This window comes from Moschus berezovskii, chromosome 24 (assembly GCF_049115385.1).
Source record: "Moschus berezovskii isolate FMDL1 chromosome 24, NW_MosBer_1.0, whole genome shotgun sequence".
NCBI lineage: Eukaryota > Metazoa > Chordata > Mammalia > Artiodactyla > Moschidae > Moschus > Moschus berezovskii.
In genome coordinates this window covers 8,275,000-8,300,127 of record NC_142483.1, presented here as the reverse complement: position 1 = coordinate 8,300,127, position 25,128 = coordinate 8,275,000, and the positions used below count along the sequence as shown (strand labels likewise).

General features: G+C 46.4%; 2 protein-coding genes across 18 annotated transcripts in view; one reads left to right on the top strand and one right to left on the bottom strand.

Moving 5' to 3' along the window:
- KLHL18 (kelch like family member 18) overlaps positions 1 to 22,327 on the bottom strand; it is a 52,634-nt gene extending 30,307 nt beyond the window's left edge. For 6 of the 7 annotated variants that reach the window (XR_016036214.1, XR_016036215.1, XM_088831772.1 and 3 more), the window contains exons 1-2: positions 22,042 to 22,327; positions 210 to 340 (exon numbers count right to left, since the gene is read on the bottom strand). Coding sequence is in view for 5 of the 7 variants with exons in the window: in XM_088831772.1 (XP_088687898.1) it covers positions 210 to 340; positions 22,042 to 22,170 (260 nt within the window). In the remaining 2 variants the exon portion in view is untranslated. Of the gene's footprint in view, positions 1 to 209; positions 341 to 21,492; positions 21,631 to 22,041 lie in introns of all 7 variants that reach the window. The other variant, XM_088831774.1, reaches the window with a different exon arrangement.
- Positions 22,328 to 22,438: 111 nt separating this feature from the next.
- KIF9 (kinesin family member 9) overlaps positions 22,439 to 25,128 on the top strand; it is a 36,985-nt gene continuing 34,295 nt past the window's right edge. For 10 of the 11 annotated variants that reach the window (XR_016036208.1, XR_016036209.1, XR_016036210.1 and 7 more), the window contains exons 1-2: positions 22,542 to 22,639; positions 23,636 to 23,878. Coding sequence is in view for 4 of the 11 variants with exons in the window: in XM_088831770.1 (XP_088687896.1) it covers positions 23,842 to 23,878 (37 nt within the window). In the remaining 7 variants the exon portion in view is untranslated. Of the gene's footprint in view, positions 22,640 to 23,635; positions 23,879 to 25,128 lie in introns of all 11 variants that reach the window. The other variant, XM_055413680.2, reaches the window with a different exon arrangement.

Genomic DNA, 25,128 nt, shown 5'->3' with positions numbered 1-25,128 from the left:
AGACATGTTACTCTAAGAGAGGAAAAACACATCAAAACTCCGTATTTTAACCCTGTCTCAGGCCAGTGGCTGAGGTTCGAGCCTGTTTACTGGGCACCTACTATGTGTGTGGAGCTGTGCTAGATACTGGGTCCCACTGGAAGGCCCTCAAAGGGCACCAAACACAAGGCTGAAAGCAGGCTGCGGAACCTGATGGACAAATTTCGTACCTTGGGTCCATTCCTTGCATTACAATCTCATCCTGCTTGCACTCCATCATGTCATTTGTAAACATAGCATGGAAATACGGGATAGAGGCTGCTAAGACGATCCGGTGAGCACTGAATTTGTGGTCCCCGATCTGTGGGCAAAGTAAAATACAAAGACAGACATTGAGCAACGCAAATGTGAAAATCCTTCCACAGGTCAACCGCCTGCCCAATGGAGAGGTACTGAAGGCATCCCAGTATGTGATGGCCGAGGCGTTCCACAGAGACCCTGCAGTATTTTAAACTCAGCATACTCAGTTATAGTAGGAGAATGCAAATAGCACATTTTCAAGAGGCATTAAAGCAGTTAGAAGTTTTTATTTACACAGCAGTCTTCACTGCACCCCTCCAAACATCTCCTAGCAACTCAAAGACCTGACTTCCCGAACCCTTTTTCCTGATCCCAATTTTCAGATGGAAGAGACAAACTAGCCAAGAGCCCTGAAGCACTTAACTGGAGGCTCCTCAAGAAGAGTACACACATGAGAAATAAGACCAGGCTTGAAAAGTGCTGGGGGGCGGGGGGTGCACGTGGGGATCAAGGACAGAGCACGTATCATGGGCACAGATGTTATGGGGTCGCGGGGTGCCAGGCAGGCTGGGGTGGACCACAGGAGCCCAGAGTTCTCTTAGAAATGTGACACTGGCAGCAGCTGGAAGGACTTGGGCTGTGGACTGGCTGGCGCTCTGCACAGCTTGCAGGGCTCACAGGGACAGAGGCAGACTCTCTCTAATCTGTACCAAACTCTCACGGACACATCCTTAATCTTGGGGAGTTCTCCAGAGTGCTTTCCCACTGTCTGCCAAAAGGATACTCCTTTTAACAAGCTTTGCCATTTATAGCTCCAAGACACATAAATATTTCCACTTAAGAACTTTCTACTCATCGGAAAGAGCAAAACAGTCTGGTTTTTTTCTTCCTTTTTCATCCAAGTCCCGCATTAGTGAAATGCCAAAGCCATTTCACTACCTCAAGCTCATCTCTTTGCGTCACATTTACTCAAGGCTTCTAGCTCAGGCTGTGCCACTGTGTCCTCTTTTTCACTGAACTTTAGGTTTATTATCTGTTAACTGCTTCAAGAACAGGCACACCTAAATACCAAAGGATCCTTAATCAGATTCAGAGTCTATATGTTCCTCACATAATCCATGTGCTGTTCTACTACCAGTGTCGGTGATATTATATGGCTGCATGCTGAGGGTTTTTCATAATTAAAAAAAAAATCACACCAATACACATAATATTTTTAAAAATTGTTCTATAAGGCATGTAATGAAAACCAGAAGTTTCTGGTCCCCTGATTCCTGCTACTAAGGGCAGCCTCTTTCTTGTGGTATTTCTCTCCACCTTTCTAAGTAATATGCCTATAATACTATTTCTTGAGGCTTTTCGGGTGACTCAGTGGTAAAGAATCACCTGACAATGCAGGAGATGCAGGTTCCATCCCTGGGTCGGGACGACACCCTGGAAGGGAACATGGCAACTCACTCCAGTATTCTTGCCTGCGAAATCCCACGGACAGAGGAGCCTGGCAGGCTACAGTCCATGGGGTCGTAAAAGAGTTGGACACGGCTTGGCAAATAAACAACAACAATTATTTCTGGAATTTTCACTGTTAGTTATTACTTGTGGTAGTCAGCCTCCGAACAGCTCCTAACTGACCCCTGTCTCCTGACATCCATGTCCCTGTGCAGGCCCCTCCCACAACGTCTCAGGGTCCGTCTGCATGACTGATGGAACGTAGCAGAAGTGATGACGGTAGCTCATGCTCGAGGCTGGATCACAGAACACGCTGGAAATTCTTCTGGTTGTGTCTCCTGGATCACATACTGTCAGGGAACCCAGATAACAACATATCTGAAAGAGAGGTCCGGGATGGTAAAGAATCCGCCTGCAATGCAGGAGACCTGGGTTCAATCCGTGGGTTGGAAAGATCTCCTGGAGAAGGGAACGGCTACCCACTCCAGTATTCTGGCCTGGAGCATTCCATGGACTGTACAGTCTATGGGGTCGCGAAGAGTTGGACATGGCTGAGTGACTTTCACTAAGGAGAGGTCCAGAGGACTATAGCCCAAGGTGACACCTGGACGGCAACCCCATGAGAGCTTCTCAATTCATGACCCACAGAAACTGTGAGGTAATAAATATCTGATATTTTAAGTCGCTAAGTTTTAGGGTAATTTGTTATGCAGCAAAATATAACTATGATGTTATCTATTTAATTCTTATGATGGAAGATTAGGATTTTGTTCTGATGTTTTCGTCATAGACTACTCCGCTTACTCTCAATTTTTCTATAGAATCATGACAAATTTTGGTTAAATGAGCATTAAGAGTTGCATTATCGGGTCTATGTGAATACTACTTGTAGCCAAGCCAAGATGTAGGCTATGATTGCATTTCTTTGTTGGTGTAAAGCCTATTTTCCCTGAAGATAATAAAGTATTGAACTCCCTTTAATATGTTCCATCAACTACTCTATCAGTTTGTTCTTGTCATATCTATACTAGAACTCTTTCTGGGAATTCCTTTCCCCTAACCTGTACTGGTGGAGAAGGCAATGGCACCCCGCTCCAGTACTCTTGCCTGGAAAATCCCATGGATGGAGGAGCCTGGTAGGCTGCAGTCCATGGGGTTGCTGAGAGTCGGACATGACTGAGCGACTTCACTTTCACTTTTCACTTTCATGCATTGGAGAAGGAAATGGCAACCCACTCCAGTGTTCTCGCCTGGAGAATCCCAGGGATGGGGGAGCCTGGTGGGCTGCCGTCTATGGGGTCGCACAGAGTCGGACACAACTGAAGCAACTTAGCAGCAGCAGCAGCAGCACCAACCTGTATTGGAATCCCTGTTTCTTGGATCCCATTTAATTCTCTTTTAAATTAATTGCCTTTTTCTGGTGAAAAGTGTCTTCCAGCAAAGTGTCTTTAAAAAGGGTGTACTATGAACTGTTTTTAACTCACAGTATATCTGACACCAAATATGTTGGCTCTGTTCTCACACCAACCAATTCTCCAACTTTCAGACACCAATTGGTATACTACAGTTCAGTTACTCAGTCACTTCTGACTCTACAACCCCATGTGTGTACGCCAGCTTCTGTCAATCACCAACTCTCGGAGTTCGCTCAAACTCATGTCCATCGAGTCAGTGATGCCATCCAACCATCCCATCCTCTATCATCCCGCTCTCCTCCTGCTTTCAATCTTTCCCAGCATCAGGGCCTTTTCCTATGAGTCAGTTCTTCACATCAGGCAGCCAAAGTATCCTACAACTGAATTAAAATCTGACACTATTTAGAGTTAGTGTGGACCCCTAACAGGTTAAGGACTCAGTTCCACCAGACTGCTCCTGCTTCAGATGCCAACTGCAAGTCTGGGCCACTCGTACTTCTGACCAATCAGTTATAAGGTCAGAAGCGTGGTGGGGTTCCCCACAATCCCCCTCTTCAGGTTTGATAATTTGCTAGAATGGTATTTTTAAGTAGGCATGACTGATTAATTCATTGCTCGCTGGTGATTAACACCATCTCGTCCCTCTCCCCTCTCTAGAGGCAGTGAGGTAGTGCTGAAAGTTCCAAACCTCTAATCACATGGCTGGTTCTTCTGGCAACCAGTTCTCATTCTGAAGCTATGGAGGCGCCCACAAAGAGTTACCTCATTAGCATAAACTCAGGTATGCCTGACTTCTCTTCTTACCCCTATTACTTAGAAAATTCCAAGGGTTTTAGAAGCTCTTGGGTTGGGAACTGGGAACAAAAGGCAAGTATTACAACAGAAGATGCTCTTATCAGCCCTACAACTCAGAAAGTTACAAGGGTTTTTGGGGCTCTATGCCAGGAATCAGGGACAAAGATCAAATATATATTTCTTAGTATATCACAATATCTAAGGGCATATGCACAAAATGTCTGAAAATGTCTTTATTACCCTTAACTGGGGTGGTATTTTAGCTGGCTATAAAATTCTGTGTTGAGAATTTTTTTTTGGGGGGGGGCAGTGCTGCAGGATCTTAATTCCTCAACCAGGGATCTACCACAGGATTCACTGTACCCTTCATAGTGAAAGTGTGGAATCCTAACCCCTAGACTGCCAGGGAATTCCCCTCTTTCAGAATTTCCAAGGTATTGTTCCACTGTCTTCTAGTTTGTTACTTTCAAGAAAGTTAATGCCATTTTGAATACTAACCCCAAGTATGCGATTGTTCCCTCTAGAGGCTTTTGGGACTTTCTCTTTTTCCTCAGAGATCTGAAACCTCATAAGGCTGTAACTTGGAGTCAATTTTCTTTTATTTACTGTGCAGCATCATTCTATAGACATTATTTCAGTTCTAAGAACATCTTTTCAAACCAGTTCTTTGATAATTTCCTCCTGTCTACTGTTTATTTCATCTCATATTCCCATTAGCTAAGTATTAGACCTCCTGGAGTGATCCTCTATAATTTATCTCTTCTCCCCAATTTTTCATCTCTCTTTTGGTTTGTCTTCTGGGAATCTACTTGACTTTGCCTTTCAATATTTCTGTGTGGTATTTTTCATACTTGTTATCATACTTTTAATTTCAAAGAAGTCTTGTTTTCTGGAGGTTCCTTTTATTTTTTAAGAATCTAGTTCATCTTTTATGAATGCAACATTTTCTCTAATCTCTCTCAAGATATTATAATTAAAATCTTTCCTCCTCCTTCTCCTTGCTTTTACTGTTTCCTCTGAGTTCTTTTCTCTTCCATTTGCTTTGGACTCTGTCTTTTATGTCTTTTAAGTGTCTCATAACACCTGGCTATCTGCTCAGACTTTTAAAGCTGCTGGAAAGCTCTGTTTATGAGGGCTAAGCTCATCAACTTGTGCACTTCACATCAGTGTAATCAGGCAAGAAGAATCTGCCATTTTTTGAGGGTCCCTCAAAGTAGGCAGTATCTTTAGGACTTCTTCTCTGAAACAGTATTTATCAGAGAAAGATCTTTCAGTCTTTTGCATGGGGGCACCTGCCTGCAAATATTCTGAAAACTGTGAGGAGGGGAATTGTTCTACTATTCACTATTTATATGTCTGGAAGTCCCTATTCTCAGTTTCGCTCCATACTCCATCCCATCTCCTGTGCTTGCTGTGCCTCTGATTCAACATCTAAGACTAAAATTTCTGTCTCCTGCGAGAGTAGGGGAGGGGATGCAGGCATCTGTTTTTCACACAGACTTTCAACTAATCTTGCTGTTTTCAGTATTTGGTTTCTCCGGTTCTGGAGCTAATCCAGGGTTCCGCATTACAAATCCTCTTTCTTGTTAGTTTCTCTCCCCCCACCTCCAGCAAGAACTTTCAGTTCCTCAGGTCCACTAAGTTCATCACACTTGCTTCTTGGCTTCGGCATTCCAATGACCTCTCATTTGCTGACCTCTCTTCTACCTCTTCTGTGTGCTGAGTCGTGTCTGACTTTTTGCAACCCCATGGACTGTAGCCCACCAGGCTTGTCTGTCCATTAGATTTCCCAGGCAAGAATAGTGGAGTGGGCTGCCATTTCTGCCTCCAGGGAATCTTCCTGATCCAGAGATCTAACTGGGTGTCTCCTGAACTGGCAGGTGGATTCTTTACCACTGAGCCACCCAGGGAGCCCCCTTCTCCCTTTTACTATCATTTTAACAGTATTACAGGAAGGAAGGGAGGATAAAATGCATATTCAATTTGCTGTGTTAAACTCCTGTGCATTTATTTTTCATGTAGAAAGTAAACAGAAGACAAAAGAACAAGCTGCATGTGCACGAACTGGGTGACCTGATTTCCCAAAAAAGCTCAGCTAAAGAGACGACAGGCCTATCTTGGGATATGCTAGCCAGATTACATCTGAATTCCGTGCTCAGTTAATGGGAACAACTAGTTTGTCTTTAGGTGATGGCACCTACATGCATTTGAAAAACAGCTGTACCTACACCTAAACAATATAATTTATCTGGCCCACAGACTGGTGCAGGTGCTGATTTGAGGGCCCTTTGCAACAATTCTGCAGAATCCCTTTAGTGTGGGGAACCCCTGCACCAGAAGTACCTGGAGATCCCTCCTACTTAGTGGTGTCTGAGACCTTGACTGAGCAAATGCAACCAGAAAGCCTGAGCACCTCAGGTCTACCTAAGTTGTGATTTGCTTTAAAACACACACACACACACCTCTTCACACACACACACACACACACACCCCTCTTCCCATTTACACACACACACACACACACACACACACAATGATACCACAAACACTGTCCTGTCAAAGGCAGATGAGATTCAGGATTCAACTAGTTGCTTATTCAGGCAGGAAAAGCAGCAGGGCAAAATCTGAGTTGGGAGTAATCTGAGACAGACATCCCCAAAGAAAGCAAAAGCTACACCTAGAATAGATTTCTGTTTGATGGGAAACATTTTGATACTATTGCTCCTACCTTCAAGGAGCCCACAATAAACATAAATAAAACAGTAAGCAAATAGTTAAGTGCCTTGCCTGTGCAGACAGAATCCCCTTGGGATCAGTGGGGTTTAAGCTTTTAGGCAGTCACAAGAGATGCTGAAATTTCATGACAAGCAGTAATCCATAATTTCACTAAGGCACACATTGAATCATAAAAGCTATTAATCTTGTGGGTAAGGATGAGCCTATAAAAATGAGTAGGCATGGGTTAATCTGTAAAATTCCTTCTGGCTATAAAGTCAATAATTGTCTCTTTAAGAGAGACAGTTATCATGGTAGATAAGAACAGATACTCTGGAACTAAATTACCAGCTAAATTATTAATTACTCTGGGTTCAAATCTAAGTTCTGCCACTTACTAGCAGTGTAACCTTGGGCTAGTCATTTAACTTCACTGCCTCAATTCACAAATCTGCACAAGCTGGGTAAACAGTACCTCCCTCATGGGGTTATTGGGAGGATTATATTGGCATTTAATGTAAGGCATTTAAAACAGTGCATGGCACACATGATGTGCTACATAAGTGCTTGTTAAAGAAAGAAAGAAAGAAAAAGTCCTTATATTGACAATTTCACAGAAGTTATTTTTAATTCCTTTACAGAAAGGGTCAACAAACCATGGTTATGGGCCAAAATCTGGTTTGCCTACCTGTTTTTGTGTTAAGTATAGGTTTTACATTTTTAAATGGTTGAAAAAAATCAAGCCTCACATTTCATGACATGTGAAAATCATATAAAATCCAACTTTCAGTAACCATATATAAAGTTTTTGTTTTTGAACACAGACATGCCCATACAATTGCAAAGCTGAGTAGCTGTGATAGTGACCATTGGCCTGCAAAACCAAAAATATTTACTACCTGCTTCTTTACAGAAAAAGTTTGCTGACCTCTGCTCTAGAGTCACAGGGAACAAATACTATGAAGAGGGAAGTGAACACATTCTCTAGAAAGGGAAAGATGCTGACCACTTATTTAAGACACCACCCCATGCTCCACCCACATCACACCTGATTTTTAAAGACTCCCCTGCTGAACTGGGATGAACCTGTCTACACCTTGTGGAACCCAACACTGAGATACAGTGTCTAATACAAAAACACTCGCTCCTTTCGAAAAGGAAGTGAGCTCAGCCTGAAATAGAGGCATTCACACAGGAATCATGAGAGGCCTGTATGGACCTGCTACCACCAGTTGCCTTTTTTTTTAATTTTAGTTTCTTAACCATAGTTACACAATCAATCATCCTTTCTCCAACACCCCCATGGAGTTTCAGTGCTAATCAGCCTCAGGAAATAATGCAGCCTTGTCCATCAGCAATGCAGGAGGTGGACTGCCTGGAGATGTCCTGAACTACGAGATACCAGTTCACATTCATGAGTATAGCTATTATTAGAAGGAAAAAAAAAAAAGGAAGAAAAGAAAAAGAAAAATCAAACAGAAAATACCAAGCGTCTATGAAGACGTGACAATACTGGGACCCGTGGGCGCTGCTGGTGAGATGCAACATGGCGCAGCTACAACGGAAAGCAGTCTGGCTGTTTCTCAAAAAGGTAAACACAGAATAACAATATGATGCAGCAGTCCCACTCCCAGGTATATACCCGCAAGGACTGAACGCAGAGTCTCAAAGATTTATTTGTACAGTCGTGTCCACAGCGCCAGTATTTACAGTGGCCAAAAGATGGAAACAACCCAGGTGCCCATCAACAGATAAATGGATAAATAAAATGCAGCATATACATATAATGGATCATCGTTCCACCCTAAAAAGGATGGAATCAAGAAAAAGATAAGCCACAGGTTGGAAGGAAATATTTGTAAAACACATGTCTGAGAAAGGACTGTTACCCAAAAGATGCAAGAAACTTTTAAAATCCATCAATAAGAAAACGCTGAATTTAAAAATGGGCAGAAGACTTCAACAGACATCTCCCCAATACACATGGCAAAAATAAGTGTATTAAATAAGCATATTAAGACACTCCACACCATGTCATCAGGGAAATGCAAATTAAAACAATGAAGTAACAATACATATCCACTGCTGCTGCTGCTGCTAAGTCACTTCAGTCGTGTCCGACTCTGTGTGACCCCATAGACGGAAGCCCACCAGGCTCCCCCGTCCCTGGGATTCTCCAGGCAAGAACACTGGAGTGGGTTGCCATTTCCTTCTCCAATGTGTGAAAGTGAAGTTGCTCAGTTGTGTCCGATCCTTAGCGACCCCACTAGAATGGCCAAAACCCAGAGCAGTGCCAACATGGAATGCTGGCAAAGATGTGGAGCAACAAGAATGCTCATTCATCGCTGGTGGGAAGGCAAAGAGGGGCCGCTACTGCGGAAGGCAGTTTGGCACCCTCTGACAAAGCTAGACACATTCTTAGCCTGTAATCCGGCAATCACGCTCCCTGGAATTTTCCCAAAGGAGTTAAGAAAAGAGCTATCAAGTCATGAGAAGACATAGATGACCCTTAAGTACATATTTAACTGAAAAGGAAAAAAAACCTTTAAAAGGTATATACTATATGCATCCAACTCCCTAACATTCTGGAAAAGGCAACAACTATGGTGATAGTACAAGGCTCGCTGGTTGCCAGGGGTTAGGGAGGGACCAACAGGTGGAGCACAGATGGTTTTCCGGGCAATGGAATTACTCTGTGATACTACAATGGTGGACATGTGTCTCTCATTTCTCAAAAACCTTGGAACATACAACACCAAAAATGAACCCTAACGTAAAGTACAGACTTTGGGTGATACTGATGTGTCGAAATAGGCTTATTGATCACAACAAATGTACCACCTGGGTGCAGGATACTGATAGTGGGGAGGCTCTGTGTGCAGCGCAAACAGGGAGTGTATGGGAAACCTCTGTCTTCAGTTCAATTATGCTGCAAACCTAAAACTGCTCTTAAAAAAAAAAAAGACTTCTTTTTAAAAGGGGGATGAAATTCTAAAACACTCTACAACATGGATGAATCTTGAAAACATTATACTAAGTGAAATAAACCAGGCACAAAAGGGCAATATTATATGATTCCACTTATATGAAGGGTGTAGAATCGTGAAAACCACACGGACAAGAAAATACTGGGTTCTGCAGTAAGTTTGTTTGGGTTTTTCCATAAGATGTCATGGAAAAACTCAAACGACCTTTTTGGCTGGCCCTATGGACATGAGTTTGAGTGAACTCCGGGAGTTGGTGATGGACAGGGAGGCCTGGCGTGCTGTGATTTATGGGGTCGCAAAGAGTCGGACACGACTGAGCGACTGAACTGAACTGATAAAACGAAGGAAACCAGGATCTGGGGGGAGGGGCATTGGGGACTTGTTACTTAATGTTTATAGAGTGCTGCTTCAGCTGAAGAAAAAGTTTCTAAAATACGCAGTGGCACTGGCTATACAACATTGCAAATGCATCTAATGCCACTGAATTGTACGCTTAAACATGGTTCAAATGGGGGAAACAGGTAAAATAAGACAAATAAAGGGGAGGAGTAACTCTCCCCATTTCACTCCTTGTCACCCATAAAGCTAGAGTAAGCACAGCTGTGCTGTACTGGGGCAGGGAGAGAGACACTGGCCAATGAGAGAGAATGGAGAACCCAGAAGCAGCCCTATCCGGGACACCCAGCTGATTTCTGACAGTCGTGCAAAAGCATCTGCGCTCCTCATGTGGCAGAAAGACAGTCTGTTTAAGCAAATAGGGCTGGAGCAATTGGACACCCTTAGGAAAAAAAAAAAGAACTTTGACATACACCTCGGTTTTTACAAAAATCAACTGGTATCTTGAGAGCAAGCCAGCAGGTGGGAAATCCAGGAAGCATTTCTATGTTGCAGTCTTGAATAAACGTTTCTTCTTTGGGAAACCTCAGTTTTTGCTCTTAAGACCCATTGACTGATTGGATGAGGTCCACCCCATTTTGGAAGGTAATCTGCTCTACTCTAAGTTTACTTTTTAAACATTAATCACACCTTAAAAAAAATATGCTCATAGCAACATTTAGACTGGTGTTTGCTCAAACAAGTGGGCACCACAGCCTAGTCAAGCTGACACACAAAATTAACCACTGCACTCTAACAAGCTGGCAGGAACGTAAGATGGTACAGTTACTCTGAAAAACAATTTGGTTATTTCTTCTAGAACTGAAACTCAATTTACCACGTGGCATGGCAATTGTACTCTTGGGCATTTATCCCAGAGAAATGAAAACTGACATTTATACACAATCCTGTAAATGAATGTTCACAGCACTCTTTCTCGTAACACGTGAAAACTGGAAAGAACCTAAAGGTTCAGTGAGTGAACGGTTAAAGAAACGTGGTACATCCATCCACACCATGGAATACTTCTCAGATCTATTAAAGAACAAACTATGATACAACAGATTAGATGACCCTCAAATGCATTACGCTGAGTGAAAAAAAGCCAATCTCAAAGGTCACACACTCTGTGATTCCATTTTATACACAATTCTTGAAATGGGAGGTGGGGAACAAATCAGCGGTTGCCAGCAATTAGGGATGGTGGATGGGAAGGGGGTGGATGTGATGATGAAGGGGCAGCAAAAGGGACATCTTTGAGGTCATGGGGCAGCTCTGCACTGAGGAAGCGGAGGTCACCGGTAACCCTGACAAGGGCAAACTGTGGTTCCCTGACATGATGAACTTACCTGTCCCGAGTTCCACCAAAGGAGCAGTTTCTCATGTTTCCTGGGATTGTCTAGCAATTAACACTCCTTATATGTTGAGTGAATGAAGCTTGTGAATAAATCAACTCGATTTAAAATTGAGTCTGGTCATGTCAGTCCCCATTTTGTTGAGTTCCCTACTGCCTGCTGCTGCTAAGTCGCTTCAGTCGTGTCCGACTCTGTGCGACCCCATAGACGGCAGCCCACCAGGCTCCGCCGTCCCTGGGATTCTCCAGGCAAGAACACTGGAGCAGGTTGCCACTTCCTTCTCCAATGTGTGAAAGTGAAAAGTGAAAGTGAAGTCGCTCAGTCGTGTATGACTAGTAGCGACCCTATGGACTGCAGCCCACCAGGCTCCTCTGTCCATGCGATTTTCTAGGTAAGAGTACTGGAGTGGCTTGCCATTGCCTTCTCCGCCCTACTGCCTGAGTCAGATCCAAATTCTAAACTGGCCCCCATCTTCCTAACCAGTTTTATGCCTCACCATGGCCTCTCTTCTGGTCTTCCCTGGTGGCTCAGACAGCAAAGAATCTGCCTGCAGTGCAGGAGACCAGGATTCAATCCCTGGGTAGGGAAGATTCCCCTGGAGAAGGGAATGGCTACCGACTCCAATATTCTCATCTGGAGAATTCCAAGGACAGAGGAGCCTGGCAGGCTACAGTCCATGGGGTCGCGGAGTCAGACAAGACTGAGCGACTCACACTTTCATGCCTCCCGTCCGAGCTGCTGCCAATTCCCTTACATGGCCCTATTCCCTTGCTTGGATTCTTATTCCTTACTTTTCTGCCTGGTGATTTACTCCTCAACCTCTGAAGATCCAGCTCAAATGCTCCCTCCTCTGGGGGGCTTCCCTGACTCCCAGGCAGTAGGCTCCTCTGTTCCTGCAGCACTTGGTATGAGCCTCCAACACAGAATACCACACTATGTTGTCCTAATGAATGTCTCCCCATCCAGGCTGAAGAACCTTCCCACGGAAAGATTGAATCCTAGCACTAAACACACTGCCTCACTCTTGAGTCTGCGGAATGAATCCTCAAGTGATTTCATCCAAAAGGTGGGAGCTCTCAGTCCTTCATCTGCGGTACAAGTTACCCAACTTTTGATGAGTTTCACCTCATCTTTCTGGCTCAGGGCTGGGGGAGCCGGTGGGAGGAAGACACTGGCCCTTGACTAAAGAGAGCGTAAGGAGCGTTACTCTCTGACCTCGTCTGAAAATTTATCAGCTGAAGTAAAAGCCTCAAGATAAAGAGGATAAAGCTTGGGACCAACCGGCAGAGGGCTTGCCTTCCACACTAACAGTGCATCTTGGACCCTAGAAGGAATAAACAAGCCTCTCTGCAGTTGTCCGGTTCAGGGCCATGTCTAACAAGGGGGTGGGGCCGTGTCCCTGGAGGGCTCTGGTCAGGGGCAGAAGGATGCTCATCCCACTGTAAGCAGAAATGTTTAGTCCTCACAAACCCACAGGGCTGGGGATGAGACAAGTACAACAGAACGCACAGAACTGGTTCAGTCTGGGGTTTTGATGCTGTTTTAAAGCACATTCTGTGAATGGATCGCCAATAAGGACCTACTTTACAGCACGTGGAACTCTGGTCAGTGTTGTGCGGTGGCCTGGATGGGATGGGAGTTTGGGGGAGAATGTATGTGTACATGTATGTATAGGTATGTAAGTGTGTATGTATGGCGGGGCTCCTTTGCTGTACACCAGAAACTATAACACTGTTAACTGGCTAAACCCCAAGCTAAAAAATGGCTTCCCTGGTAGCCCCATTGGTAAAGAATTTGCCTGCAATGCAGGAGACCCCAGTTCGATTCCCGGTTCTAGAAGATCCTTTGGAGAAGCGATAGGCTACCTGCTCTGGTATTCTTAGGCTTCCCTTGTGGCTCAGTTGGTAAAGAATCCGCCTGCAATGCAGGAGACCTGGGTTCGGTCCCTGGGTTGGGAAGATCCCCTGGAGAAGGGAAAGGCTACCCACTCCAGTATCCTGGCCTGGAGAGTTCCAGGGACTGTATGGCCCATGCGGTAGCAAAGAATCAGACATGATTGAGCAACTTTCACTTTCACCAATACAAAATAAAAATTAACAACAAAAAAAGCACAGTGTGAAACCCTCTGTGATGAAGCTTGGGTCTCTCCGCTTTAGGGGGCCTCACTGGGTAAGTGATTCAGGAAGGGGGTGAGAGAGGAAGTGGTTGACCAGCTAGCACTAAAAAAAGACCTGGGGCTATGGTCCCACGGAATGAGCCTGTCAAGAGCTGGCCAAACATTCAGGCCTGTCCCCACCTCTTTCAAACCCACCCCCGCCTCACCCGCGTACAGTAGGGAAGGATGGGAGGAAAAAGGCAGATAGGAGGGAGGAGCCCTCAGAAACCACTGAACATCTAACCATACCAACCACATTCGATCTGCAAATGTTTCCCACCAGCTCAGATGCCTGACCGTGAGAATTCAAGTTCAGTCAGCATTCCACCCACCTTTCCAATCGCACCTTCCGCCTGGCTCCCCTATGTCTTATTTGCTCAAGAAACATCCTGCATACACTACTGCAAGCCTGGGCCCTTGAACCGGCTCTCCCCAGGCTCTTCCTACCGTGTCTGTCAAAGTCCTATTCATCTTGCAAGGTACCAACGAGACACCATCCTCTTGACGAAACCATCACAAACCCTCTGAACTGGAAGTAACTGCCATCCCTCAAGCCTCTCGTGATACTGGTGCAGTTACAGAACTTACCACCCTCTGCCGTGTCTCACAGTTAACCAATGGTTATCTATTTCCCCTACCAATCTTTACAGGCCAAAGAAAGGGGCGGACTCCCACTCATGGCAGGGCGCCTCACACACACACAGCTAAATGCACTGCAACAGTATGCTGACTGAAGGCGTATCTCCAACCTAACGCCAGAGGCCCTGGAGGGGCATTCAGCAAACACTTTTCAAGAACAGCGTTAGATAATAGATGCTTCCCATGCTTTCAAAGCTCAACATCTAGTGGGGGAGAAAGACTGTCTCACACGTCTACGTGTTCGTGTGCTAAGCAGGGTGGTGAGGGGGCTGGTGGCAGGTGCAAAGCATGGAGGCAGTGCTTCTCAAACTGTCAGGCGCACAGGACATAGCAATCTCCAGAGTCGACTTCAGAAGTTCCAGGGTGGGGCCTGAGAGTCTGCATTGCTTACCAGCTCTTAGGCAAGGCTGCGGCTGATGCAATGATGCTACTCTGAGTAAGCAGAGGTTGAGGTAAAGTGGGAGACATTAACTATACCTGGAAGGACATGAGACAACTGTCATATTTCACACATCTCCCCACTGTGATAGGGCAAAAGAAAGCAGATGGAATGGGTCTCTGCCATACAGGTTGGCAGGGAGTCAGGTGAGAAAATTTAGGACCACAAGACAGTGCTGAACAGACACAAATGCAAAGTGCTTTAGGAGAAAAGAGGAAGGACTGTTTAGCCGCTTCTCTCTCCTTGAGAAGAGAAAGCTACTAAAGGAGCTGTGAAGCGTGGGTAGGACTCTGCTGGCGAGGGGAGCGGATACTCCAAGCCCCAGGAATACTAGATCGGAGGCCCAGAAGACGGAGAACTGATGTCCTAAGACACAGTCAGCTGCTGAGACCGTGAGCAGCCAGGAGAGAAGGGCAGAGAGGGGCCGCGTTTGAAGCAACTGGAGTATCGAGAACACAGGTGGAGATCTAGAAAAGTTGTCCAGGGCGGCCGTTGACAACCCGAGAACATCCTTCAGCTTCTCCCTCTTAAAGCTCCTAGGAGGCAGCCACGGATTTCTGAGCGCAGCTTAGGATAATCAGAGATTCAGTTAGACCAGCAGCCCTTCCATCCATCCTACAGAAAACCAGCCACCGCCTGCTGCTCCTGCTCTCCCCCACCCCACGGCTCTCTCCACGGCTCGCTGACTGAGAGTGATGGCCTACGGACATGCAGGACAAAAGACGAGCTTCACCCAACGTGGGCAGGAGCCCCTCTGAAACCCACCAAGAGCTGGGCGGCTCTGTTCTACTTTCCTGCTCCGCCGACAAGTTTCCAACCTCTGATTTTCTTTGTGGTGTGGAAGAACAGACGTTCCTTCAAGAACAAGCCAGAACTGGTCTCTCTTGCTCTGGCCATTAGCATTCTCCCTCCTGAACGGGACAAGAAACGATACGGTGTGCCTGCTTCGTGAACTGTGGAAAACGCATCTGACCTTAGATACACCTGCAGCCTTAGATACACCTCTAAGACCCACTCTGCCTTGCCTTCATTGCTCTCTCGTTCATTCGTAGATAAATAAATGCTATCTGGCTTAATTCATCCACTGGCTCATTCAACACGTATCTACGAGCCGTACTGTACTGTGCAAGGAACCATGCTGGGCTGGGGGCTGCCTCTCCAATCCTGTGTCCTTTTACTTTTCTCCTGGGCCACTCTGTTCTTATCACACTAGCTGCCTGCTGTCCCCACAGACGCGAACTATGCTCCTGCTTCACTTGTGCTGATTATTCCCTCTGCCTAGAATACTCTTTCCTCAGATATGCTCATGGATTCCTCCTTCACTTCCTTCAGGTCTTTTACTCAGAGAGACTGGCTCAGGTCCCCCCGAAAAAAACCCAGCACCCAGTCCCCTTACTATTCTTCTTGACGTTTCTCCATAGCACACGTCACCGCTGGACATTTTATACCTGTTCATTTGTTCACTGTGCCCCACTGGGGAAGGTAAGCTCACACCTGCAGGGGCTCTGCCTGCTCGGCTCCTGCCCCGGCACTTTGGACAGTGCTCAGCTCAGGGAAGGCGCTGACATTATCTGCTGATACCCTGTTGAATGAGAATGAAAGGGAGGCCACTCAGGACAGGAGAATGACATGATCAGACCTGAAAACCAATCCCCTGGCTGCACCAGGATCATCCCACAAAGGGTCTGCAGCGATTCTCAGCATGCTGCCAGAGTTAAAGAAACCTCGGATTAGGAAAAGGTGAAGAGGGTCTGAATTGGGACAGTGGGCTTCACTAAATGCTGCACTCACAGCCCCTGTTCTCAAGGTGTTATAATCCTATAGATAACTATGTAATTATCATTACTGATAAATGTCACAAAAGGCATCTGAAAGAGAAAGGATGAGATAAAGCCAACCTGAGAGTTTCAGTCCTACATGACTACACGGATGGTGTGCCATCTTTAAACAAAGAGAACAGAAGAAGAGATGGTTTCGAAGAGGCCTCATATTAGACTTAATGAGCGTAAGGGTCAACAGGACAAATGGAAATGCAGATCCAGTGCTCAGGAGTGAAACAAGAGGCTGAAACCTAGATCTGAAAGGCATTTGTAATTTGTAGACTATGTCAAGAAAGATGCTGTTGGAAGACAGGTTAGCATAATGTGTTTCGCGGATCCTCTAGCTCTGTTAAGATGACATGACTTTTATATTTTACAAATCGCCACAGAAATAAAAAGCTTATAACGTGTGTGCCTCACTTAAATGTACATCTTTTAGAAGTTGATTCCTTTCAAGTGACCATTTGAAGTGCAGTCATGGGGCCGAGCTAATAAAAAATGCAGTTCCTAATGGCTGAAGCGACTTATTGCAAACACTGAAGAGTAAAGAAGAGTACTCCTTAGCAGGACGTGTTTCTGACCAGTGAGTCTAGGTAGAGAGACAAATTCTGTTTATGGTGTCTTTCCAGTTACAAAGCACTGTAAGCAATCTCACTGGCCCACTAGCTAACAAGTCTTCAGCTTATCTCTTCTTTTTAAATTGTAGTAAAATAAACATAAAACTTACTGTTTTAGCCATTTTTAGGTGTACAGTTCAGTGGCACACTGTTGCAGAACTATCACCACCACCTATCTTTAGAACCTCCTCATCTTCCTAAACTGAAACTCAGAACCCATGAAACGCTGACCCCGATTCCCTCCTCCCAGGCCCCGAGAAATTGCCATTCTACTCTCTCTTTTTGTGAATTTGACTACTCTGGTTATCCCATTTAAGAAGAATCATACAATATCTGTCCTTCTGTGACCAGCTTATTTTGAAACATAGCATGATGTCTTTAAGGTTCATCCATTTGCGCTGAGGGTCGAAATTCCCTTCTTTTTTAGGGCTGAGTAATATTCCAGTGGATATATGGAATATTATTCCACTGCATGTATGGAACAAAATGGACCACATCTTGTTTATCCATTCGACCACTGACGCAGTACACTACTGGGTTGCTTTCGTCTTTTGGATACTGTGAACAATGATGCTATGAACCTGCCTGTACAAATATCTGTTCTTGAGCTTATTTTTAAAGAAAAAACTTCTGTGTTCTCATCAGATATGCAGCACACTTCCCAGACATATTGGGCCACACCTGAGCTACTGATCCACCCTGCCTGCCACAAGCCCCAGCTCTGGCCTTTACCTTTCCAGCCCTGCACATAGCCAGTCAGGTCCATGGGAACACAGGAGCCATCACGGTCTCCTCTGGCTTGCCCCTGTGCAAGCAGCTTCCACTGAGACAGAAAGGGACCATGGTGTCTTTGGTTAATACTTCGGAACAGTCAGCTTCAAGCTTCAACAGAGCTGCAAGGCTTTAAAGATGAGATACTGGGACTTCTCTGGTGGTCCAGAGGCTGAGATGCTCCCAACACAGGGGGCCCAGGCTTGCTTCCTGGTCAGGGAACTAGATCCCACGTGCTGCTACTAAAAAGATCCCACAAGAAAGACAGAAGATCCACGTGCCACAACAGAGACCCAGCACAGCTCAATAAATAAATATTTAAATTTAAAAAAAAAAAAAAAAAAGATGTGATGCACAACGTAACAGTAGCTCCTCCTATGTCACTTATCGGTCACAGACCAGGCCAGTCCCTCGATCAACTGCTGTGAGCTGGGGGCCAAAAAAAAAGCTTTTCATTTCTGGTTCACCTGTACTCTTTAACAAGAGCTGCTTCCAATCTCTGAAACCACAGAAGTAGACGCTGGGGCAATAAAGCAAGTGTAACCTACTCCACAAGTCTTAAACTTTACAGAGGCTGTATCGGTATACAGTAGGGGTCAGCCAATGGGTCTGGCCAACACCTGTTTTTATGAATAAAGTTTTACTGGACCACAGCCAGACCCACTCGTTTATGTACTATGTACAGCTGCTCCCGCGCAACAACATCCAGAGCTGAATAGCTGCAACTTAAACAGTGTGACCCACAAACCCTAAAATGTTTACTATCTGAAAATGCTTGCCAGCTCCTGGTTCACACATTTTGGTTCATTCTTTCTTCTCCCCAGCTAGAAACAAGTAATGATGTGATCCGCTGTTTGGGTAGAAAAGGCCTAAACGGACTGTGGGGAAGTTAGCTGGTTTCCATGCCAAGGAGACAATGGGAGTGCCAACAGCCAACAAACCTACAGTAGGAAGGCAGACACCATACCTGGAATTCAGGAGGGGCTGGGAACACATCTTTGGGGAAAGGACATGGTCTCATTTTCCATCAATCAGCCCACAAGTTGAACCAGGTGTGGCCAAGAGGCAAACAATGGGATCTCATGTACAAAACAAGAAAGGAACCACCTGCAGTAAGAAGCATCCCCAAAGACAGGCTTCTGACATTCACCCAGATGGCTGGCCAAGCTCCAGAAGCCACAGGATGAACGCAGTGAATGTTGCTCGGTTAGGAACTGATTTTCCAAGATACCTCAGTAGGGCTGCACACAGCAGGCCTACAAGGCCTGTACGTGCCCAACTTTAAGACCAAAGAAAGAACCTGAAGTCAGCAACAGAGCCATCAATGGTTTAACGGATAGCGGGGATCTCATATGTCTGAAACAAGGTCCTGGAGTGATATCCCACTGTGTGCAGAAGGCAGGCGGGACATGGGGGCAGTCTTCACTCCCAAGTGGAAGGAGGTGACCAGTAGTAGCGAACCTGATATGAGGTGGGCTCATTGGTCACCAGGGAAACCAACAAAGGGCACACCCCCCCTTGCTGCTCCTTTGGTAAGAATAATCATAGGGTGAGGGGGCGGGGAATAAGAGTGTAGAAAGGTCAGTCATGTGAGCAGGATACAGATGAAGCAGGTACTGGTCGGGCAGGAGATGTACAGAGAGCAAGAGAACAGCCATCTTGAGTACCCTGACCATGTAACTCTCTTTCTCTACCTACAGTCAGGCAGCATCAAACTCTTTCATTCATCTAAATCAGTGTCCAAATTCAACAACACCCCAACATTACTCGCAAAAGAAAGAGCAAAACTGACTTTTTGATTGAATACGAATTCATAGCACAGGTGCCCACTGTGATATGTGAACATGTGCTCTAACGGAACACACTCTTCTCCTTAATTTTAACTACTCATCAAACAGAGGCAAGGCTGAAAAGGAAACACAACTGCCTGAAAAAAGTGAGCAGAGAGCCCCGGGAATAAACAATATTCAGAAGCACAGTACTTCCCAACACAGTGTCATTTCCAAATCAAGAGTCAAGAAGTCTCAGGTCCAGAAGACTAGCAGAAAAAGCCCGTGTCTGTCTCCTCTCCTGAAACAGAAGAGTGATTCTGCACCTGGCCATGCACATCACTGTCCTGTGCTCAGAGGACACTGCTGGCAGAGGACAGCTTGTTTCCTGCTCTGCTTTATATACCATTAGCAGGGCAGGTGAGTAATCTGACAGAGGATGTAAAAGCAGTGCTTCCACCAACCAACAGCTGTGCTGGATCTCAGATAATACAACTTTGTGCCTTGGGCAATCCCTTAATATCGCTAAGCCCCGGGGTTTTTTTCATCTGTGAAATGGATGGCTTTGTTAGAAGACCTGATGGCTCCTTTTAACATGATTATGCTAGCTCTCTAATTATACCCGTGTAACTCACTACACGACACATGACATAAAAATGGCATGCACCAACAAGTCCTTATTTCACTTCCTGATATCCTCCTCCACCTACTCTTTCATCACAAAATCAGTACGACAACAAATTAGGCAAGATTCCAGACTCAAATGTGTGGCCCTTGAAGTCAGCTTCAGTGGAAATCGTGTACTTGGGTTTAGTGGGTTAGGGTGAGGGTTATGTAGTCTGACCATCTTACTCCATCACGTCCTTTTTGTGTCTCTGTGTCTTAGAAGCTTTCCCTGGCTTACCCTTACAGCCTAAATCTTAATCCGAAAATTCACTCCCATTATTGCTTTTCACCAGTCTCCACTCACCCCAAGCGTTACTGCCACAAGCAGATCATTCATTCTCTTGCTTACAAATCTCTAGAACCCTCAACACCTACTTCCATGTGATCACCGTGAACAAAAAAACCTCTCATTTATACTTATTCTGTTTCCTTTAGTCCTGCTCATTTTTCTCAAACTGCTTACTCCCCACGAAAGATGCTGTCCCCTTGCTGTCCATTTCACTCCTCTCCTGGAAAACTAGAGGGCTTTTTTTTCCCGATTAAAAAAAATTTTTTTTAATTTATTTACTTTTAATCAAAGGATAATTGCTTTACAATAAATACAGTGTTGGTTTCTGTCTCAGAAGGGGTTTAGAGTGACGAAAACCTTACGCCAGGCATTATGCAAAGAATACCGCAAGTTTCTCATTTAATCCTCATATGAATACTAAGAATTAGAAATCATCCCTATTTTTACATTTGGAAAGCTGAAGCTAAGAGAGCTTAAGTAACTTGCCCAAGAATTTTAATCCAAATCCTTCTATCTCCAAAGCCACACTTCTAACCATTCTACTTCACTGTCTCAGGAGGTCTGACTCAGATACGTGGAAGAGGAAGTTTCCTTAACCTTGCGGAAAACAAGAAGAGCACAAAGATCTCTGCATAGTTTCATTTTTTAAACAGGGTCCTTCGCAGATGCTAACATCCTTTTAGCAAAAGCCCAACAGGGAACAGGATTTCCAGCAGCATCTCCACCTGGAGGGCTCCACCTGGCTCAGCAGCTTGCCCGCGGAGCAGGACAGCATGCCTCTCCAGCAGGAATGGATACAAAAGCACGGGAGGAAGGCTGGGTCTTGTGCCCAGAATGCCAACAAGGAACAGGTGGTTAAGAGAGCCCTGTCCCCACGGGAGGCCATCAGTCCATTCTCCGGGACCTCTGTGGTGCTGGCAGCGTGCCTTCCAGTGTGGGGTCAGGGGAGTGACCCACCTCAAAAGATTTCCAGATCCGATTTTAAACGCTCTTATTACGAGACAAGGCAGGAATCTAACAGTCAAGGGCGAGCAATGACTCCTCAGGAAGAGCCCACACCTCTGTCACACCGCAGCTAACTCGGAAGGGGCACGCCTGTGGTGACAAGAAAAGGTGCTTTTCCGTGGTGCCCATCGGAAGGTAGAAAGAGCCGCCGCCCCCTTCCTCCACAGAGCGGCTGCAAGTCCGTTTCTTTTCCCCCTCGTCTGTGTGACAGAAAAAGGAGGCGGGTACCCCAAGGTCTCCACTCCGAGGGCCTCAGCAGCGCACCTCTCAGCGTTTCCTTCCAAGGTCTGAGACTGCGAGGCTGACCCTGTCCGTCCACCCCGTCAGCCCCAAGCCCCCTCAGCCGCTCCGCACCTCTCTTTCCCCTCCGGTCGCTCGCACTCCCACCACGCTTCCCCACCCCTCAGCGCGTTAGACCTATCTTCCCCGATCCCCCCAGCTCTCTTCCCTCCCCGTTCGGCCCCCGGGCCTTCCAGCCCCGTGCTGCCCGGCCCCTGGGACCTTGAGCGTCACGTCGCACAGCTTGCCCTGCCGCCGGATCTCCTCCATGACGCCGTAGCCGCGACTAGGCAACTCGGACACGGAGAAGTGCACCAGGTCCTCCAGCTCCTCCGCGCCGTCCTCCACCATCTTCCCCGGCCGCCGCGACTGCGCAGGCCTGGCTGCGCCGGCTCGGAACTAAACTGGGCGGGGCGAGGGCGCGGGCGGACGGCGGCCCAGTGCGCTGGGCCGGCGTCGAGTGGCCTGCGCGGCCGCCGTAGTCTGAAGCTGCTCCGCACCGGAAGCCGGGCCTCGCGGTTTCCCGGGTCTTGCGGCTCCGTTTCCCAGCTACCGCGACCCTGGCTTCGTGCCTGCAGCTCCCGCAGTCTTTCTGGATCAATCGGTCCCATCGCTCGTCCTCCTTTTTCGGCTCTGACCTTATTCGTATCGCAACAGAGGACCGCGGACTTTGTTTCCGCCACCACCTCGTACTTCCGGAATAGCCAGAAGCGGCCCGTTGCCACGGCGACCGTATACACAGGCTGGCCGCAGCGCTGCCGGTATACCGTAGCTGCTAATGCAGCGGTCCGGCTGGGAGAGGGCTCCAGCCTCCCGAGCGGTGAGCTGGGGTCACGCGCGCTCGCGATAGGGAGAAGGGAGGCTGGAAAGAGGGGTGTCCGCCCGGTGACGGGCAGCTGCTGGGATCTGAAGACCGCTCCTCGCGGGAGTTCCCCGGCTTGGCTCGCTGGTCTCCTCCACCGGGCGAAGGGTGAGGTGTCGAGGGGATTCTTTCAGGCTTTTTGCCGCTTAGGGCCGTCTGATCTAATATTCCCTGGTTTCACGAAGGTCCTGCGTCGCGCCTGGGGTTCAAGGACCTCTGCTCTTCTGGACCCTTTTTTATTCGTCGGTTTTCTAGCTAGGGAAGCCTTGCGTGCTGCAGTCTATGGGGTCGCAGAGTCGGATACGACTAAGCGACTGAACTGACTTACTAACTAGAAAGGGCTTCGGGATTACCAGTCCCGACCCTTTGCTTTATAGATACAGAAACCGCTCCAGAGAGACACAGAAATGGTCCCAAGGCCCATTGCCTCCCAGACTCCACAGAGAGGTTCAGTCCGTAGGGTTGGAAAAAGGAGAAAGGCCAGTTCGGCTTGGGTCCGAGTTTGGGGACCTAAGATGCTGCTGCCTTTTTGGTGGCTGTGACTGTTCTCCTTGAGAGTCTGTTCTGGACAGGAGCGCTGGAAGACAGGAACCCTCCTGAACCTCTCCTTTTCTCCAGTTTTTAGGGGTGCTGAGTGGCAATCTGTTCATTCTCACCCCTAAAATAAGTGAGGAGACTGTGAGCCTCTAAGCAGAGAGGGCTCCTGGTGACTACTCAGAGGTTCACTTATTTACACCAGAGATATCTAAGAGTGGTGTCCATGAGGGAGAGGCATTCCCCACAAGATCCTAGAGAGAAGGATCCTACTAAAAGGGAGAGCGTGGTGAGGAGCGGAGATGGCTTTTTCCAAATGGTGCCTGGAAACCTAGTGTCCTCCTGGAAGGGCTGTGGGCTCAGGGGTTGGTGGTGGTGAGGGAAGGGAGTGCTATCTTGTGCCCTTTGGGACTCTCTCAGTAGTGACTGAAGATGGACCCACATGTGGAGTTGCAGCCACCCTCTGACTTCCAGCCATGACCACCACCACCAGTCACCATTTCTTAAGCACCTGCTCTGTGCTTGGCACTGTTCTGGACTTAGAGGGGGGATTCAAATGAGATAAAAGGCACCATGCAGTCCTTCAAGCAGCTTGTCATTTAATTTGGGAGCTGAAACTGTCTCAAATGATGCGGTCTAAGAACAGTAACAAGCATTATTTCAGTAAGTGCAAGATGGCATGCATGGGGTCCCTACATGTCTGGTGTTTGAGGGGCTGCTGGCTAATGGACACGAAGGAGGCATGCAGTTAACAGAGGTTTGTCTGAGGAGAATATGGCTCCTGGCATGCCTGAAGCAATGGCGCAAGCATGGGGAGAACTGGGAAGCACAGATAGAATGGCTGCATGTGCATGTTGGCCAATTCCTGGGCAGAAAGGGGGCAGGCTCTGAGGGGAGGGTGATGCTTGGAGCTGGCCTGTGGTGCTCTTGGGCTGTCCGTGGGTAGGGGCTGCCAGGAGGGAGTTTTAGGCACCTGCCCCCAGAACATGCTCCTTTTCAGAGGGCACCCTGGACAGCATCTTAACTTCCCTGAGCAGGAGGATGGGCCCTCAGACCGGTATGGGGAACTTTAGAGAGTGACACTGCTTGCCTAAGTCAGCACACCTCCCTCCACTCTCCACTTTCCCAATAGCCTAGATCAAAGTGAACCTGGAGAAGAGATAATCTCTTGTTTTCTCAATTTGGCAGTCCTGTTAGAGATACTTGGGACTTTTTATTTCTAGAGCTCAATCTTACAAACAAAATTTGCATGATCCTTACTCACCTGAATACCTTTCACATTCATTTTCTAAAAATTGAAAGATTTTTAGCTTTCCTTAGAATTTTGACATTTTCTCTTAGTACTTCACCTTTTGCCATCAGTTTATAAGAGGCACCTAAAGAGCTGATTACATTTTAAGTTCCCCCTTAAAGCAGTAAAAATCAGTGTGATTATTACTTCTATTTAATAACTTTCTTTGCTTCTCCACTCTTGATCAATGTTAGAACCAGAATTTACTAGGTGACAGTATTAAATATATTTACACAAATGTTCTCAAGAGAGAGAGCCTAGTGTGATTTGACCAATGAGACTAGTATCCAATAAAATGTGAGATTTCTTAGTTATCATTTGGAGGATGGTACAATTCAGTTTTTTTAAATGTTTGTGAAATACTTTAGTCATACAAGATATCAGAGATCTAATAACAACAACCCCTTTTCTAGCATCTCTGCTAATTGGTGTCTTGCTTGATTGTTTATGATGTTTATAGTCCTTATTTTGAGTCTTTTCCACTATAGGAAAATTCTACATAATAATAAGGTTATTTACCTAAATTTCCCTTCCTGTCACTTACAGCTTTAAGCCTTCATCCTATTCGATAAAACTACATTCGGTGTTTAACATTTTATGACACATGGTAATTATTCATGAT